The following is an 18,189-nucleotide window of genomic DNA, read 5'->3' as shown; positions in this document are numbered from 1 at the left end:
TTCAAAAATGATAAGCGAAGTACAAAAATATATCATATATATAAAAATAAGAAACAAACAAATAAGTTCTCCTATCGTGTTCATAATTTCGTCTACACTGTGATTCTTTAAACATTTTAGTAGTAATTGACTTTTACAATCGATACAGGACATTTCAAACAAGACAGTGACTCAGCTTATCATGTTTCTCTATGAAAGATAAAGCGATGACGTATTGATTGAGGAAGGAACTGGACGTTTCCTTATGGGCTCAGGTTGATAGCCATATGTCGCCAGCAAACCGTTCCTTGTCGACAACGTTGAAACGGATAGTCAATAAAGTGTTTGTACAAGACTTTTCTTTTCATCCATTTGATTCATGGTTGAATATTACGTCCGTTACTCGATAGGTCAAACACATGATTTGCAAAATTCGATCTTCGGACGAACATTCTCTACATTAAATATGTCTGAAGTTATTCGTCATCATTTAACACAGGTTATTCGTCATCATTGTACACAAGTTATTCGCCATAATTTAACACAGGTTGTCAGTAACTTGCGGAGAGCAAGAAAAATGTGGCCAACTCAAAATATTAGAATGCTTAGTAAATGGTAATAATAAAATTAGTAACTTTATTTTCGAGAATAACATATTAATTTAGCATCCTGTAATAATCTAAAAAATCTGTCCTTGGTATGTAACATAGGACATGAATTACAATAACTCTTATTGAAAACAACAAGTACTTAGTGGCATGTTCAGTTCGAATTTAATTTTTAGGCAATATCGGAGACTTTGTTGAAAACAATTGAACATTACATTGCTCATAGAATTTTGATAATATTTCTTTAAATGTCAACTTGTTTTTATCATACGGTATGCTTCAAGAAAGACGCGATTACTGTTAAAACATTGATATCACAAATGCTCATATATAAGACATGAGTTTCTTGCTCTCATTAGATATTTGCGTTAAGAAGTTGCTAACGTTTCCGCTTCTCTTAATCCTTTACTCCCAAAATGTTTACACAAGTATGAAAGCCAATGTGATTTTTCAATGGCAATGGCGTTATATAAGTGTTCTTCCTATAATAACTGCTCTGTTGCATTTAAAGGTACACCCTTCTGGCGACCAAGTGTACCTTTCCCATGTTTCCATGCATTATTTCAGACACTAACGTGTACCTGGATAAAACCACTGACCTTCCTCAAGCCAGCGTATGAAGATCCGAGCATGGGTCGACCCCCTTGCTCGAACTTAAACAGGTAAGTGATTTCTTTACATGAATACATATAGAAATTTAAAAGTATTTATTATCGATTCCTAGAAGAAAAGTATTTGTATTCTTAATAAACTTATAGTATTGCTATATTTTCTGGTCCTTTAAGATTCATTAGATGTGTAATAGAGTTCCGCTTAAGCCGTTGCTCAGGGACGTGAGAGGTGTTGCATATTTCAGTACCTCTCATGAACAGACTCAATCAAACCGAGTCTGCTATTATTCTTCTCGGTAGCATTCTATGCCTTCAAAGGATAATTTTAAAAGAATTTATTAACTATCACAACAGCTATCTTAATGCAGTTACAAGTCTCCCCGCACTCGGATTCAGTGTTGTTATATTTTCTGGTCCTTTCGGATCATGAAGTTTATTCAATAAATGTGTGCTATAGAGTTCCGCTTAAGCCGGTGCTAGAGTGCGTTAGAGTATTGCACATGTCATTACCTCTCATGAACAGACTCAATCAAACCGAGTGTGCTGTTGTGTTGCCTGGTTGCGTTCTATGCTTCAAAGGGATCTTTTTAAAGATTTTAGTATAAAGTTTACCTATTGTTATTTTGAAACCGTTGCTCTCAAGGTTAATTTGCAGATTAAATGTTAACTTACCTAACCTTATCACGAAAAGAATAACAAACTATTTTCAATGCTAAATAGCTGTGCTGTGTGTTATTAATAGCTTTTTAAGTCATGTAAGTAAGCCTACGTGTTCAAATCTGCATCCAGAAAGCCGTTGTCAACATAAGAAAACTAGAAAATTACGAGTCTGTTTAGATTCAAAATTCAACTTTTTCGTGTTTAAACAAACTGAAATGGTTGAAACTTACGACAAGCCCGAATTTATGCTTTTATTACATACTCGTTCCTATTCCTCGTGAAGTTACACTGGTACCGGAAACGTCAATATTTTTCCATACACTGACGCCTGAATTTCGTATCGGGTGCGTGACGTAATTCAGTGTGTGTTGTTGCACTATTTATTTCTGTTTAGTTCAATATTGTCAATCCTATTCAGGCTGTTGAACATATATATGATATTTTCATAATATTTATACGTGTATATGTGTATGTAATAAAAAGGTTATTACCTTTGCATCGGGAAATATGCACTCGTTCTTCAGCGGAAGAATGTTGCGCTTCTAAAGTCGCGCAATATTTCCGCTGAAGAACTCGTGCATATTTCCCGGTACAAAGCTAACAAGCAAATTCAATGAATTGGTATCCCCCGCCGAAAAGGGTTTGTGGTGGGGAATAACAAGGTGGTGACCAGATGTGGGTACACAACATCGCATGTTTATAAAAATGTTCATGGAAAAGAATAAAAGAAGTTTAATGAAATTCTACCAATTGGTTGGTTTGTTATATACAAATCTGTGGATTTTTAAACAATTAAAGGGCAATAACTCTAAGGGAAACTGAATCCAAAAAAATATTGACGGGCATCATCACAGTATGGTTCATGTTTATTTCAAGTTTTATGAAATTCTACCTGATAGTTACTGAGAAATGGCTGCAGACGGACATTTTTGGGCAATTTTCATTAAATCAAGGGCAATAACTCTAAGGGAAATTGAACAATCAAAAAAAAAAAAACTTGACGGGCATCATTGCAGTATGTTGGTTCATGTTTATTTTAAGTTTCATGAAATTCTACCTGTTAGTTACTGAGAAATGGCTGCGGACGGACGGACGCACGGACGGACGGACGGACAACGCCATTTCAATACCCCTCCCGATTTCATTGGCGGGGGATAATAACCTATAAATATTGAATTCCCATCTCCGAACTTTGCTTGAAACACACTGTTTTCGGTCGTGCAAGTTGAATTTCGGTCAAACGGGTGGGGATAAAATATTCTTGTTGATTAGTGACTAAATACCTCCGCTTATATTTCGCAGTGACAATTTTATTCCTAACATGCAACAAAATTATGTACAGTATTATCTCGACAACTTATTCTTAACTTCCTTGACCGGAAAAGAATGGGAATAGAGAAGAGCAGGATAATTTATAATGTTTAAGAATTACAGTGATTCTCTTCTACCATATTCCATATAAGTATCTTTATCCTTTTTTTTTCATGAAAATCATATGTATGATTTATAAAGGCATTTCATGTTGCTTTAATTATCAGTATAAGATTATGAGAGATGTTATTTTCATTTTTATTTACCTAACCAGCAATCAAAGCAAGCGTTTATAACACAAAATCCAGAAAATACCCATACATGTGGTAATTCAGAAACAATTCAATCAATTTAACTTAAACTTTATGTTTAATATGTCGGTATTTACCAGGTTACATAATGTAGGCAAAGTAATTTTACTTGGGACTATTTCTTACGTAAATCCTTTATATACTCATTTGCTTGAAATATTTCCTTGCGTGAGAAAACTTCGCCATGACTGATGTATTGTATTTATTTTAACATTTCCAGTGTTTCTTTTATATCTAAAACAAGAAAGTGTTTGAAATTCTTAAATAGATATATAAGCTGCATATAATTAAAATTAAAACATATTTCCCCCTACATCGTCGCCAGAAATATTATACAGAGAATAAAATGTATTAATTCAGACGTTGTTATTGGGGCATGCCTGTAAAAGACGTAGAAAACTCTCTACTGTGTTAGTTAATAGTTAATACGCAGAAAAAGGTTAAAAAAAGAGAAATTGTGAAAAATCAAAACTGATTGAAAAATGTCTTAAAATCCTTTAAAATAGTCCACTTTTATAATGAAAAAAAATGAAAATGTTGTTTTGAATTACGTTTATTGCCTATTTTTATTTTATTATTCAGGCTGGAGTTTATATAATCTTATCCTTAATCTTGCATTTAAACTTAGAAATGAAATTTAATTCTTCATTTTTCTATATTTTTCTTTACAAGAGGTTCGATCAAATAGTAAAAATGTTTTGTTGCAAATGTGATATTTTATAGTGTATTCATCTTTTTCACATACTCAGTGCATTTGTATACATTTGTATTGGCTATAAATGTGCATATGCTATTTAATGCCAAATAAAATTTCTTTTCTGTTCTGTTCATCTGCTACGTAATGTATAAGGTACAAAATGTACAAATACGACTAAGTATAAGGTTTTGAACGACAAAATTTCCGTTGAACACTACATTGGAAACGGAGTGTAATATTTGTCTTTACTCACAAAAAAGACAAATGTTAGCTTGACATGAAGTTAGGACCAATGTTTGTGTTTCTAGGTTTGCAACATATAAAAAAAAATACCATAACTGAAAAAAATACAACCAACTTTGCCACAAGGGTATCAAAACTACAAAACACAAACTAGAAGATGGGTGGAATTACAGCTGTTGTGGCTATGTTCGGAATTGTTTTAGTTCAGACAGCCGCCATCAAGGCAGAGGTTTCTATTATAATTAATATGTGTATCGATGTATTATATTAAACATTTTTTGAAGGCATTCTAAGATTTAATACATTCCATTTCTTGAAACGCAGATGATTTTACTCGTACATATTCTTCGATGACGCACAGACACTGATTACCGAAATCTAAATGGCAATTTTTAGAGAAAGTTCATTCTTCAAGTATTGTAAAATTTCAAAATACAATATGTTTTTACACATCGTCAGTGTTTAATTGTATTAAAGTCTTAAAATTATTGATAGATCATTTTCAAAACATTTCAGAGATAGCTGGAATATTTACAACATGCTGCCATTGTCATGTTGAGGGAAACATTTATCTGAGTTTATATATGATTTACATTTAATACAGTAAGAAAGAATAGAATAAATAAAAAAGAATAAAAAATGCATCGGCTATCGTTATACCATGTATAACAAACAAAACTGTAGACAGAGCAATTAAAATGTATGAAAATCGTCGATTTATTCCACAGGAAGCCCTCCATGCAAAGTCCTCACAGATCGAGTTCCAGTCCAAAGTGTTGACACAGAACCTCCAGCAAGCAGAGGAGAAGTTGACACAGCGCTTCCAGCAAGCAGAGGAGAAGTTGACACATCGCCTCCAGCAAGCGGAAGAGAAGTTGACACAGCGCCTCCAGCAAGAGGAGAAGTTGACACAGCGCCTCCAGCAAGAGGAGAAGTTGACACAGGCCCTGCAGCAAGCGAATGAAAAGTTGACACAGCACCTGGAGCAAGTAGAGGAGAAAGTGACAAAGCGCATCCAACAACATGAGGAAAAGGTGTCTGGTCTGAACAAACAAGTTGAACTGTTAAAGCGGCAACTAGAAAATGTAACCTACATGCCATCTGAGAGTAAAAGTAGTGATTTAAAAGACGTCATGGGTATGCTCAGTCTGATGAGATTTTACTTTTAAGTCTTCTTTCAATAGATATGAGACATTTTTAATTGTAAGCTGTCACGACAGAAAGGACTTTCTGGTTGAATGCTGCGTTGTCTATTTGGATGAACATTTTGGTTAAATTATTCAATATTAAGATTTTTATAGATATATTTTCAGTTCAAAGAATTACTAGCTAGGTGCTCAATTGTGATTATTTAGCGCCAGACTTGACATGTTGTGAAGAAAACAATGTTACTTATAATTTGCATTAAATTCAATCGTTGGTTCTGATAAAACTTCGTATAAGATTAATAATTAAACAAAACATATTAATTATTGTGCTCAATTATTTGGCTTTGTATCAGCATTTCAGGTATCAATATTTACAGTAACGTAAAAAGCTTCATGTGAATATCTTATATCATTCAGACAAATTTAAACTGCATGGCAGACACGAGATGTTGACACCAAACAGACGACAATCTCGTAAGTAAAATTTCTTTTTTATTACGGCTATAATTGTACAATATGTTATACTACACACAGTGTTTATTTTAATTTCTCAGCCACTATTAAATACCAAACTTAAGGCAGCGTTAAAAACTTTTAGCGAATGAAATATCTTACCCATTATCATTTTTGATCACGGCTTAAACTTGGGTTTGATTCCTGGAATGAAAATTTATACTGTATTTCCTGCTCATAGACCCTTCGTGTCAATTATATGAGCTTATTATGTGCCTAGACAATGGGATTATTACGGTGGTATGTTAAGGACAGTCATGCATTTTTTTTATTTAAATTATCTCGTGCACACGACATCTTATCTTGAGCGATCAACGTCTTATCTCGTGCGCTCGACATCTTATCTTGACCGATCAACATCTTATATCGAGCGATCAACATCTTACCTCGCGCGCACGACATCTTATCTTGAGCGATCAACATCTTATCTCGTGCGCACGACATCTTATCTTGAGCGATCAACATTATATCTCATACGCACGACATCTTATCTCGAGCGATCAAGATCTTATCTCGTGCGCACGACATCTTATCCCGAGCGATCAAGATCTTATCTCGTGCGCACGACATCTTAACTTGAGCGACCAACATCTTATCTCGTGCGCACGACATCTTATCACCAGCGATCAACATTATATCTCGTGCGCACGACATCTTATCTCAAGCGATCAACATCTTATCTCAAGCTCACGACATCGTATCAATATATATTAAGACCTTTTGTGTGTATTTAGGTCATCAGTAAAACATACGGACAAGTTGATAATTAGGGTCCCGCATATTCCGACGTTATTTAAACTTCCCACAAGTACATGTACAAGTTTATCACATTACTTGGGAGAGCAGTGAACATAATTGGTCATCTTATGTTCAAAATTAAATGAACATAACCAATAATGCTTTCTGCATGTTAGAATAGCAACAAATTGCAGTTCGACTGATATATTCGCGCATAAAAGTTATAAAACCACATGCATGAATTAAGGAAAACAAGGAAATTCTTTAATATATGGGCGAAACATACATACTAAATCATTTTTTGTCCAGGACTTAAATTCATTTCTTTGCGTCATCACTAACTTTTTGCTGCCGTTCTTATTATCAGTTTGCGCATTTAAATTATAACCCTGCAAACACGCGAAATTGTTATAAGACTAAGTATAATCGAAACAATATTGACAAGATGTCGTGCGCTCGAGATAAGATGTTGATCACTCGAGAGAAGATGTCGTGCGCACGAGATAAGATGTTGATCGCTCAACATAAATTGTCGTGCGCACGAGATAAGATGTTAATCGCTCGAGATAAGATGTCTCATGAACGAGATAAGGTGTTGATCTCTCGAGATAAGATGTCGTGCGCACGAGATAATATGTTGATCGCTCGAGATAAGATGTTCATCGCTCGAGATAAGATGTCGTGCGCACGAGTTAATATGTTCATCGCTTGAGATAAGATGTTTATCGCTCTAGATAAGATGTCGTGTGCATGGGATAATATGTTGATAGCTCGAGATAAGATGTCGTGCGCACGAGATATAATGTTGATACCTCGAGATAAGATGTCGTGTGCACGAGATAAGATGTTGATTGCTCAACATAAATTGTCGTGCGCACGAGATAAGATGTTGATAACTCGAGATAAGATGTTACCGCTCGAGATAAGATGTCGTGCGAACGAGATAATATATTGGTCGCTCGAGATAAGATGTTCATCGCTCGAGATAAGATGTCGTGCGCACGAGATAAGATGTTGATGGCTCGAGATAAGATGTCGTGCGCACGAAATAAGATGTTGGTACCTCGAGATAAGATGTCGTGCGCACGAGATAAGATGTTGGTACCATGAGATAAGATGTCGTGCGCACGAGATAAGATATTGATTGCTCAAGATAAGATGTCGTGCGCTCGAGATAATATGTTGTGCACACGAGATAATTTAATCTTAAAAAAAACATTTGCGTGTCCTAAACATACCACCGTAGATTATACTGATTTAATCATACAAAAAGATCTTCTTTTGGTTGCGGGTTTATCCCGCTACCAAAGTTACAAGTGTATATCTGACAATCATATAGCATCTTTATTTTATTCCGAATCACATCCAAAGGATGTTCATGTGCTACACAAAATAGTCTCATTCATGACCAAGCGGATGAATTATCAATGAAGAAGCAGTTCTTATTCAACCTGTATCCACTCACACTGACCATTTAGATTATATAAGATCTATCAATGATAAGGTATTCCAGCCCATGGTTACATCACAAGCTAGGTCAGGCAGAGTTCATCTTAGATATGAGGCACATTAAATTTGTATTTGTTTCTCATTCATGTATATTCATAGACTAACATTTAAACAGAAAATAAATCTACCAAAAACCCGCAACCATCAGACATTTCAAGGCTTTGATTTCAAAAAGATGTGATACGGTTCTCTCAAGCAGAAAATAGTGTTTAAAAAGCTTTTTTAACATGATCCGATTTATTTCCGTATTAAATAAAGCAGACTGGAACTGTGTGTTATTTAAGAATTAAAACGTTTTGGTCTGTCTGTAACCCATGTTCAAAAGTGATGACGGACAAGGCATTTTATCTTTTTCTAGTTATAAGCTCTATGATCACTTTTGCTTTTAACTGTTTAGAGGCTTGAAAATCTTTTCCAAAATATTGCACTTTCTGAATATACTAAAAATACAAATAATCGAGGATTTTAGCGAATAAACTTTCATTACGAGCAAATTGTATTGTACAGTAATATATTTAGTCATTGCGATGTAATCACAGATATTCAAGTTGCAGCTGAATTTCTGGCTAAATAATGAACAAGGAAATCTCAGTGTCTCAATATTTTGTTAAATACCTTTGTTCCCACAATTTATCTAAAATAGCATAGAAAAGGAAGGTAATTTCTTTCATTTCATTTAAAGGAAGTGCTGATCCAGACGAAGTTGCATTCACAGCAGATTTAAGCCACGAGTTAACCAACGTTCCAATTCATACTACCCTCATATTCGACGATCTTTACAGTTGGACGGATGATTCTTATGATGCTTCTACTGGTGTTTTCACTTGCCCCACTTCTGGCCTCTATCTCTTTGCCGTCTTCATCGAGCCACACTTGACGGATGTTGAATCCATGGTTTCTTTAAAAATGGATGGAAAGTCGTACATGTTTGTCATTTCTGAAATTCGTTACGACGGAGAGGATGACGTGGGTGGAAATGTAGTACTCCTTTCCGTAAACAAAGGCCAGCGTTTGTGGGTTGAAACATCTGACAATGATAATCAGTCATTTTGGAAAGGTTATACAACGTTCAGTGGTGTTCTAATTCACCGCCACTAAAGCTGACGTATCCGTCGGTACAGAAAACTTGAAATTATTTGTAAATTGAAATATGAAAATGTAATTCAAGAGATATTGCAGTGTCATAAGCATTTTGAAATTATTAGTAATGATTAAGTTAGATCTATTAATGTATGAGTATTATTTTACAAAGTTATTAATTCCTGATTTTTATTTACAAAGTACTTGCAAACTTACTTTTCTCGAGAATGCCATATTTCTGATAAAAAAAGATCAATATCTATATGTTTTTCCTTCGTTAATATCATATTGCTGCTAATTGTTTTTATAACAAATACATGTACATCGACAAAGGCTATTGTTGTTTTATTACTGTTTATCTATATGTTACGGTTACGTAATCGTTAACAGTTCCAAAAGTAATTGAACAATGCTACCATATATTTTGTTTTCAATTTATGACCCAAACCATTGAACATACCGTAAAACCTGCTTTAGCGGTCTCACCTCTATTAAGCAGCCAGCCTGTCTTTAGCAGCCAGTGTCTCATGTTCCAAAATGGTAATTCATTCTAAAAATTACCTGCTGTAAGCAGTCACCTGCTGTAAGCAGATACTTTTTCCTGCTCCCTTGGCTAGCAGCTTAAGACAGGTTTTACTGTACTCATAAATGTATATTTGTTTGTGAGAAAATTTTATTATTTCGGAAAACACGACAAAGACTATCCTTTCATGTATGTCTCTGAATGACATTTCTTTCCGCGCACGTTTTAGTGACGTGAGGTTGTCTTAGATTTTGGTAATTAAGTACATTTTGATAAATCAGTACGTAATTGAATACATCCAGTGTTAAAAGTACTTTGTGCAAAACAAATTACTAGTCCGACTTTTTAAAAATGATGTTGGAAAAAATATTTAGTGCCCTGTAGTATTTTCAAGTGTATTATGCTTCATTATAGAAAACATTGGATATACAAATGGAAAAATAAACGAACAAACCCTTATAAGCGATACTTTCACATTTATTAAGAGGTTCATTTCAGTCAAAAATGATAACAGACGGACAAAAAATGATCCCAATATGGCCACTCTTAAAAGTGTTATTTGTTGTGTTTTGATTGACCAAGAAATTTTGAGTTGGGAAGGTCTGTTTTTTCAGATTCTTTCTTTCAATCAATTCACAGCCAATTAATATACAACCAGGGAAAATTGGAGTTACGATCATGACAATACCGCAGAAATTATTTTTTTTATATCTACACTACTTATATATAAATTTGAAAAGCAAAACATTTTTTTTAAATGAATATATGCATTTTGATAGAATATCTGACTGAGGTACTAAATAAGTTACGTTCAAAACGATTTGGGCCCCAAGACAATTAATGTGATGGATCAGTCAGGATCTGTGAACAAACTTTTCTTTTACGAAAGCACTGGCTTTGGCTCCAGATCTAAAATATTGAACAAAAAAACTGATAACAAATGGTTTGAAAACTTTATCTGAACAAGATTTCTATGTTTAATCCAAATATTTTCAATTGAATCCCCGTGGCCGTGCACGTCTTACAAGTCGGGCTTTGTTCTTTTCACGGTATAATTTGAACAATCGTAGAACGTGCCTACTTTATCACCCACCGGCACATCGAAGGCCATATGTGGCACTAGCATAGACACTCCAGATTTAAAACAAATGATGAACAACACCATAATTCCTGACTTTTGAATTTGTGTCATCAGCAACATGTATTACGAACGCATGGATTCCGATCAATATCACTTTGACGCATTAAAACAGCGATAAAACCTGATTTACCGTTATCATTCCGGACCGCGTAATCAGAAAAAAAAAATTTCGGCGATTTTTATGTACGTGCGGGCGGGTGAATTTTTTTCTTTTTCTCGGGAATGAAATCATTGATGCGGTAGTTCTAGCAAGTAAAAAGAAATTGTATGTAGCCTTCTTAGACTGGGAGAAAATGTTTGATAAAATAGATAGAGTTTATTTGTGGCAAAAATTGCTAAAGGCGAATGTAATCACAAAGTTTATTCTAGCAAATAAATCAATGTATTTATCAGTTAAGTCGTTTATACGTTACAATTCAACAAACTCAGACTTTATAAACTCGACCATGGGGGTAAAACAAGGCGATCCGGCCAGTAGCATTTTATGTCTTTTCTTTTTAAACGATATAGTTAATAACGTTAATACAAATATTGATGGTATTTTGAACATTGATGACTTACAGATATTTCTACAATTATTGCCGATGACGCAGTTGTATTTGCACACGACCCAAAATCTTTACAGTCTACGTTGAATTAGATAGAAGAATATAGTAACCTGTGGGGTCTACGTCTTAATGTAAACAAGACCAAGGTAATGATCTTTGAAAAGGGTCGACATACTCATTTTGATTTTTACTTGTATAACAATCGCATTGAACTTGTAGACGCATTTAAATACTTAGGCGTATATTTATATAAAAACGGTAATTGGAATCGTACACAAAAAAAGAATTGCCCAACACGGTTCGTATTCATTACACAATCTTTTTGTAGTATGTAACCAGCTAGATCTACCAATATCACAGAAATCTAAACTATTTGATTCATCGGTTGCTTCTACGTTAAATTATGCCGCTGAAATCTGGGGTAATTATTCAGGACCGGGCGTCGAACTTATACACACAAAGTTTTGTAGAAAAGTACTAGGTGTTAAGCGTTCTACGAATTTAAGTGCGCTCTACGGAGAACTTGGTAGAGTTCCGATGAGTATAAATAGAAAACTTATCATGATTAAATACTAAGTTAAGTTACTAACATCTAAAGAAAACTCAGTACTGTTCAAAACTTAAAAGACGTTAAAAACTGATGTCGACCAAAATAATACATATAGTAAATGCAACTTGGCATTTCAGATCAAACTTATACTCGATGAGTGCGGTTTGTCGTATATTTGGCAAAACAAATTTAATATGCTGATTAACTATTATAATAATATTATAAATCAAAGAATACTTGATATGTTTTATCAAAGCTGGTATGGATCTATTAACAACTCCCGACGCTTAGAAACATACAGTGCTTTGAAACATAATTTTGAGTTTGAAAAATATCTAGATTTTATAAAAGATAAAAGATTCAGAATTGCTTTAACAAGATTTCGAACGTCGTCTCATGACTTGGCTATTGAAAAGGGTAGATATACAGGTATGTAAAGGAGTGAAAGGATTTGTAAAAACTGCAGTTTTGGACAAATAGAAAATGAATATCACTTTTTGCTTACATGTAACAAGTACAAGCATTTAAGAAAAAAACATTTGAAACACTATTATTATACTTGGCCTACATTACAGAAATTTACCAATCTGTTAATGTCAGATTCTAAAACAGTTGTTAAAGGTTTATCGAAATATTTATATTTTGCAAACTTATGTAGAGAATGAAGATGTTGTCAATTCCGTCGTATGAATTCAGTCTAACCTATATTTCACCATTACTGTGTAGTTTATACTCCTTGTAAATCCATGTCTTCAGCTTATATATATATGTTTTTGCGATAAGCATATAATTGTATGTTTAATGCAATAAACTATTTGAGTTGAGTTGAGTTGAAAATATTCATAATTGTTTGACCTGACTAGATGATCTTATATCAACCATCTAAAACATTCATAATTGTTTGACCTGGATAGACGATTTTAGATCAACCGTCTAAAACATTCATAATTGTTTGACCTGGCTAGAAGATCTTAGATCAACAATCTAAGAAATGAATAAATTTTTTGACTTGGCTAGAAGATTTTAGATCAACCATCTAAATAGTTATACCTGTAATTGTTTGGCTTGGCTAGAAGAGCTTAGGTCGACCACCTAAAACATATATAATTGTTTGACTTGGCTAGAAGATCTTAGATCAATTATCTATTACACTTATAATTGTTTGACATGGCTAGAAAATCTTAGATCAACCATCTAAATATTTATAATTGCTTGATCTGGCTAGAAAATCTTAGCTCAATTATCTAAAACATTCATAATTGTTTGAACTGGCTAGAAGATCTAAGATACCATCTAATAAATTCATAATTGTTTGAACTGGCTAGAAGATCTTAGAACAACCATCTAATACATTTATAATTGTTTGACCTGGCCAGAAGATCTAAGATCGACCATCTAAAACATATATAATTGTTGGACTTGGCTAGAAGATCTTAGATCAACCATCAAATACATTTATTATTATTTGTCCTGGCTAGAAGTTCTAAAATCAGCCATCTAAAACAGTAAAAATTGTCTTGGCTAGAATATCTTAGATCAACCATCTAAAACATTCATAACTGTTCGACCTGGCTAGAAGATTTTAGATCAACCATCTAAAACATTCATAATTGTTTCATCTACTTAGAAGATTTTAGATCAACTATCTAATACATTCATAATTGCTTGACCTGGCTAGAAGATCAAAGATCAACCATCTACATTGTAAAACAGATATATTTGCTTGACTTGACTAGACGATCTTAAATCAACAGACTAATACATTTATAATTGTTTGGCTTGGATAGAAGATCTTACATCAGTCATCTAATACATTTATAATTGTTTCACCTGACTGGAAGATCTTAGATCAACTATCTGAAACATTTATAATTGTTTGACCTGACTACATGATCGTAGATCAACCATCTAATACATTAAAAATTGTTTGATCTTTGTAGAAGATCTTAGATCAACCATCTAAAACATTTATATTTGTTTGAACTGGCTAGAAGATCTTAGATCAACCATTTAATAATTGTTTTACTTGGCTAGAAGATCTTAGATCCAACACCTAATACATATATAATTGTTTGACTTTGCTAGAAGATCTTAGACCAACCATCTAAAATATTCATAATTGTTTGACCTGGCAAAAAGAGCTTAGATAAACCGCCTAATACATTAATAATTGTTTGACCTGGCTAGAAGATCTTAGCTCAACCATCTAAAACATATATAATTGTTTGACTTGGCTAGACGATTTTAGATCAACCATCTAATACATTTATAATTGTTTGATCTTGCTAGAAGAGCTTAGATCAACCATCTAAACATTTATAATTGTTTGACCTGGCTTTAGATCAACTATCTAATACATTTACAATTGTTTGACCTGACTAGACGATTTCAGATCTACTGTCTAAAACATTCATATTTGTTTTACCTGGCTAGAAGATCTATGCTTAACCGTCTAATACATTTATAATTGTTTTACTTGGCTAGAAGATCTTAGATCCATCATCTAATACTTATATAATTGTTTGACTTTGCTAGAAGATCTTAGATAAACCATTTAAAATGTTTATAATTGTTTGACTTGGCTAGAAATCTTAGATCAATCATCTTATACATTTATAATCGTTAGACTTGGCTAGAAGATCTTAGATCAACCTTCTAAAACATTTATAATTGTTTGACCTGGCTAGAAGATCTAAAATCTACCATCTAAAACATTTATAATTCTCTTGGCTAGAAGGTATTAGATCAACCATCTAAAACATTCATAATTGTTCGAACTGGCTAGAAGATCTTAGATCAACCATCTAAAACTTTCATCATTGTTCTGGCTAGAAGATCTTAAATTAACCATCTAAAATATTCATAATTGTTTGACCTGGCTAGATCTTATATCAACCATCTAATACAGTAATAATTGTTTGATCTAGTTAGAAGATCTTAGATCAACCATCTAAAACATTCATAATTGTTTGACCTGACTAGAAGGTCTTAGATCAAATTCCCCTACTGGAAGGAAACTTATTTTCTCTACAGTCTGTTGTTAGTTAGTATGGTCCATCCTCCCTTTCAGATTCAGTGTAACATAAATATTACGTGGAGGTATAGACCGCAAACATGTCCCATTGCATGTTCTTAAATGGTGCTTTTTTGTTGCTAAATATGGATTAAAGTTTTGCCTATACAATAAATACAACTTATTTTGTTGCCAAATAATGACTGTAAGTACAGCGGCAAATATGACCTGGGTGTACTTAAATCTGATGTAGAAACAATATTGTACTACATATACAAATAATTTTGTTATAACATAACATTAATATTTGGATCAAACTTTGCATATATAACATCTACAGTTGTTGGATGCCTGTAGCATCTATTAATATGAAAACAAGTATTTATTTTCAATTTTGATAACATTTCATTTTGGAATTGATGGGAAAATATGAGGAAAAAATGTTAGAAATGATCATATTGAAGGGCAATAATTCTTGAGAAGATACACCAACATTTTTTGTTAAATTGGATCCATGTGACCAATGAGCTTAGATAAAAATACTTTACAGACTGGACAGGAAAACATGAATGCTGAATTTGACCTTCAAGTGTGACCTTGACCTTTGAGCTAGGGGTCTGGGTATTGCACATGACACATTGTCATTATTATGGGGAACATGTGCGTAAGGTATTATTAAAATCCCTGGATGACAGAGAACAGACCAGAATTTAAAACAAAATGATGACCTTGAAACTCAGACTGTGACCTTGACTTTTGAGTTAGGCATAAGGTGTAATACATGTGTCCTTATTATGGGAAATACATTAACCTTTACTCTGCTGGTGGCAAGTAATTCTGCCTTTGCGATCAGTGCAGAACAAAAATCAGTCTGCACGGATCATGGTCTGCACTTGTCGCTATTCAGTTAGTAAATTTCCAGTGAACATGCCTTTGAATAATAAGTGGTACTGCCCAAATAGAATGATGAACCAGTCCATTATAGAAATTTAGCAGGGTACAAGTTAAGATCTCTTAATAGATGACAATTAACCATACAGGAAAATTTTGGCATTTGACCTCCAAATTTGACCTGGACCTTTGAGCTAGCGGTCCGGGGGTGTTGCATATGACATTACGTCTTATTCTAAGATGCATTTGTGTCAAGTAATACTAAAATCCCTTTCAGGATTGAAAAAAACAATGTTGTCATTTGACCTCCAAGTGTGATCTTGACCTTTGATCCAACGATCCGGGTTTTGACACGACACTTGGCCACATCCAGCGGAATATTTGTGCTTATTAATACTTAAAACCTGTTTTTCATGATAAAGTTATGGACAGGATTGAAGAAAAACATATTGACCTTTGATCTCCATGTGTGGCCTTGACCTTTAAGCTAAGATTATGGGTGTTGCCATGACAAGTTGACTGATTATTGGGATATGGAGAACATTTATGTCAAGTAATATTGTAATCCTTGCATGGATGACATGGATCTGGACTGGGTACAAAACAGACCGTGGTCGTGCCGTCTTAACATTAGACTACCAAATGTGATCTTACCTTTAAGCTAGGGTCTGAATGTTGCGCATGATATATTGTCTTATCATGAGGTACATTTGTGCAAAGTAATATTGAAATCCCTTTGTGGATGGTTGAGTTACAAGCCGGACAGAAAAAAAACTGTTAACCTTTGACATCTAAGTTTGACCTTGACCTTTGAGCAAGGGGTCCGAATTCTGCGCATAACACGTCGTCTCATCACGGGAAACATTTGTACCAAGTAATATTTAAAACCCTCAATGAATGACAGGACAGGAAATAGCTGACGGACGGAATGAGAGAATGACGGATGGACGGAAAAGCGCAATCTTATAGTCCCCAAAATGGGTTGTTTATATGATATTATCCCGCTGTTTTGACGAGGTCCACGCGTAAAGAGGGAGAACGTTCCTTCAATGACGTCATGGTCATACTGTCTAGCAAACAGAATGACTGAGAAGCTGATTTTGACATTAAATACACATAATATGTGCAATTTATAATAATAACCATGTTTACAAATGGAAAACAAATACAATTTATATGATTAATATACATATACATACATGTAAACTGACAAAAATATGTTATAAAACTTGTACTGAAACTATCTACAAATATATTTCTTATACACAAGAATACAGACACTATACATACTATATCAATTAAGTTTGCATTCTCTTTGAGTGGTATATAAAACAAGCTTTTGTTTAAGAACATGAATTGCTAAATATTACATTATTCATTAACAATCAAATTGGTGTTGGTAACAGAATAAAAACTAAGAATCTCATAATGGTAAACATGCATTCTGTTGCACTATAATATCTCTTAATTATTACTAGTCAAAGTATAGGCATATTATTAACACTTACGGTCTGAAGTATAAACAAGCATAAACAAGCTTGGAGTACAAGGACAAAGTTGTACACATACAATCTCCAAAATCCGACAATAATTATAATCCGCTGATAACTCTGTCATTGCAAATGTTCCTACGAATATCAGATGTTAAATAGTACTTGGGTTCATCAGCGAGTGCCAAAAAAAAAGCCAAAATATGCTAAACTGTATGCTTCACTGGGGATGCTGTTAAAACTATTACCTTAAAATATTTCAAAGTTATCTGGATCAGGTTAGAATTTCTAAGTAACAGAATTTCGATTTGAAAATTAAATGAGAACAATCATAATTGTTTTCAAATTCGAATATAACAGATTCCTGATCTTCCATCATACTTTATAATTATGCATGTTTACAGATTTATTGAAGGATGGTATTTCATAAAGCATGTCTACTCTTTTTGTGCAACTGACTACAACCGCTTAAAACACAGCAAAGAGCATACAACAAAAATGACTAATGGAATGTTGGCAACTCGAACACCAGATCCGTTGATATTACCAGTTTCAACTTTAATCACCGATGGACATTTTTCTGGACCCGACGCATTTTCTTCTAGAACAAGTTCTCTATCGCATG

General features: G+C 33.8%; 1 protein-coding gene across 1 annotated transcript; it reads left to right on the top strand.

Annotated features, from left to right (window-relative positions):
• Nucleotides 1–5,118: 5,118 nt before the first annotated feature.
• Nucleotides 5,119–9,306, top strand: LOC128553579 (serum response factor homolog A-like; the record flags this gene model as incomplete). The annotated part of the gene is made up of 3 exons (XM_053534757.1): nt 5,119–5,557; nt 5,986–6,042; nt 9,011–9,306. Coding segments are annotated over exons 1-3 (792 nt in total), but the record flags the coding sequence as incomplete, so codon positions are not given.
• Between the last annotated feature and the right edge of the window lie 8,883 nt (nt 9,307–18,189).

Source organism: Mercenaria mercenaria, unplaced genomic scaffold (assembly GCF_021730395.1).
Source record: "Mercenaria mercenaria strain notata unplaced genomic scaffold, MADL_Memer_1 contig_3998, whole genome shotgun sequence".
Lineage (NCBI taxonomy): Eukaryota > Metazoa > Mollusca > Bivalvia > Venerida > Veneridae > Mercenaria > Mercenaria mercenaria.
The sequence above is the reverse complement of the archived record's forward strand: the minus strand, read 5'-3'. Positions and strand labels throughout refer to the sequence as shown.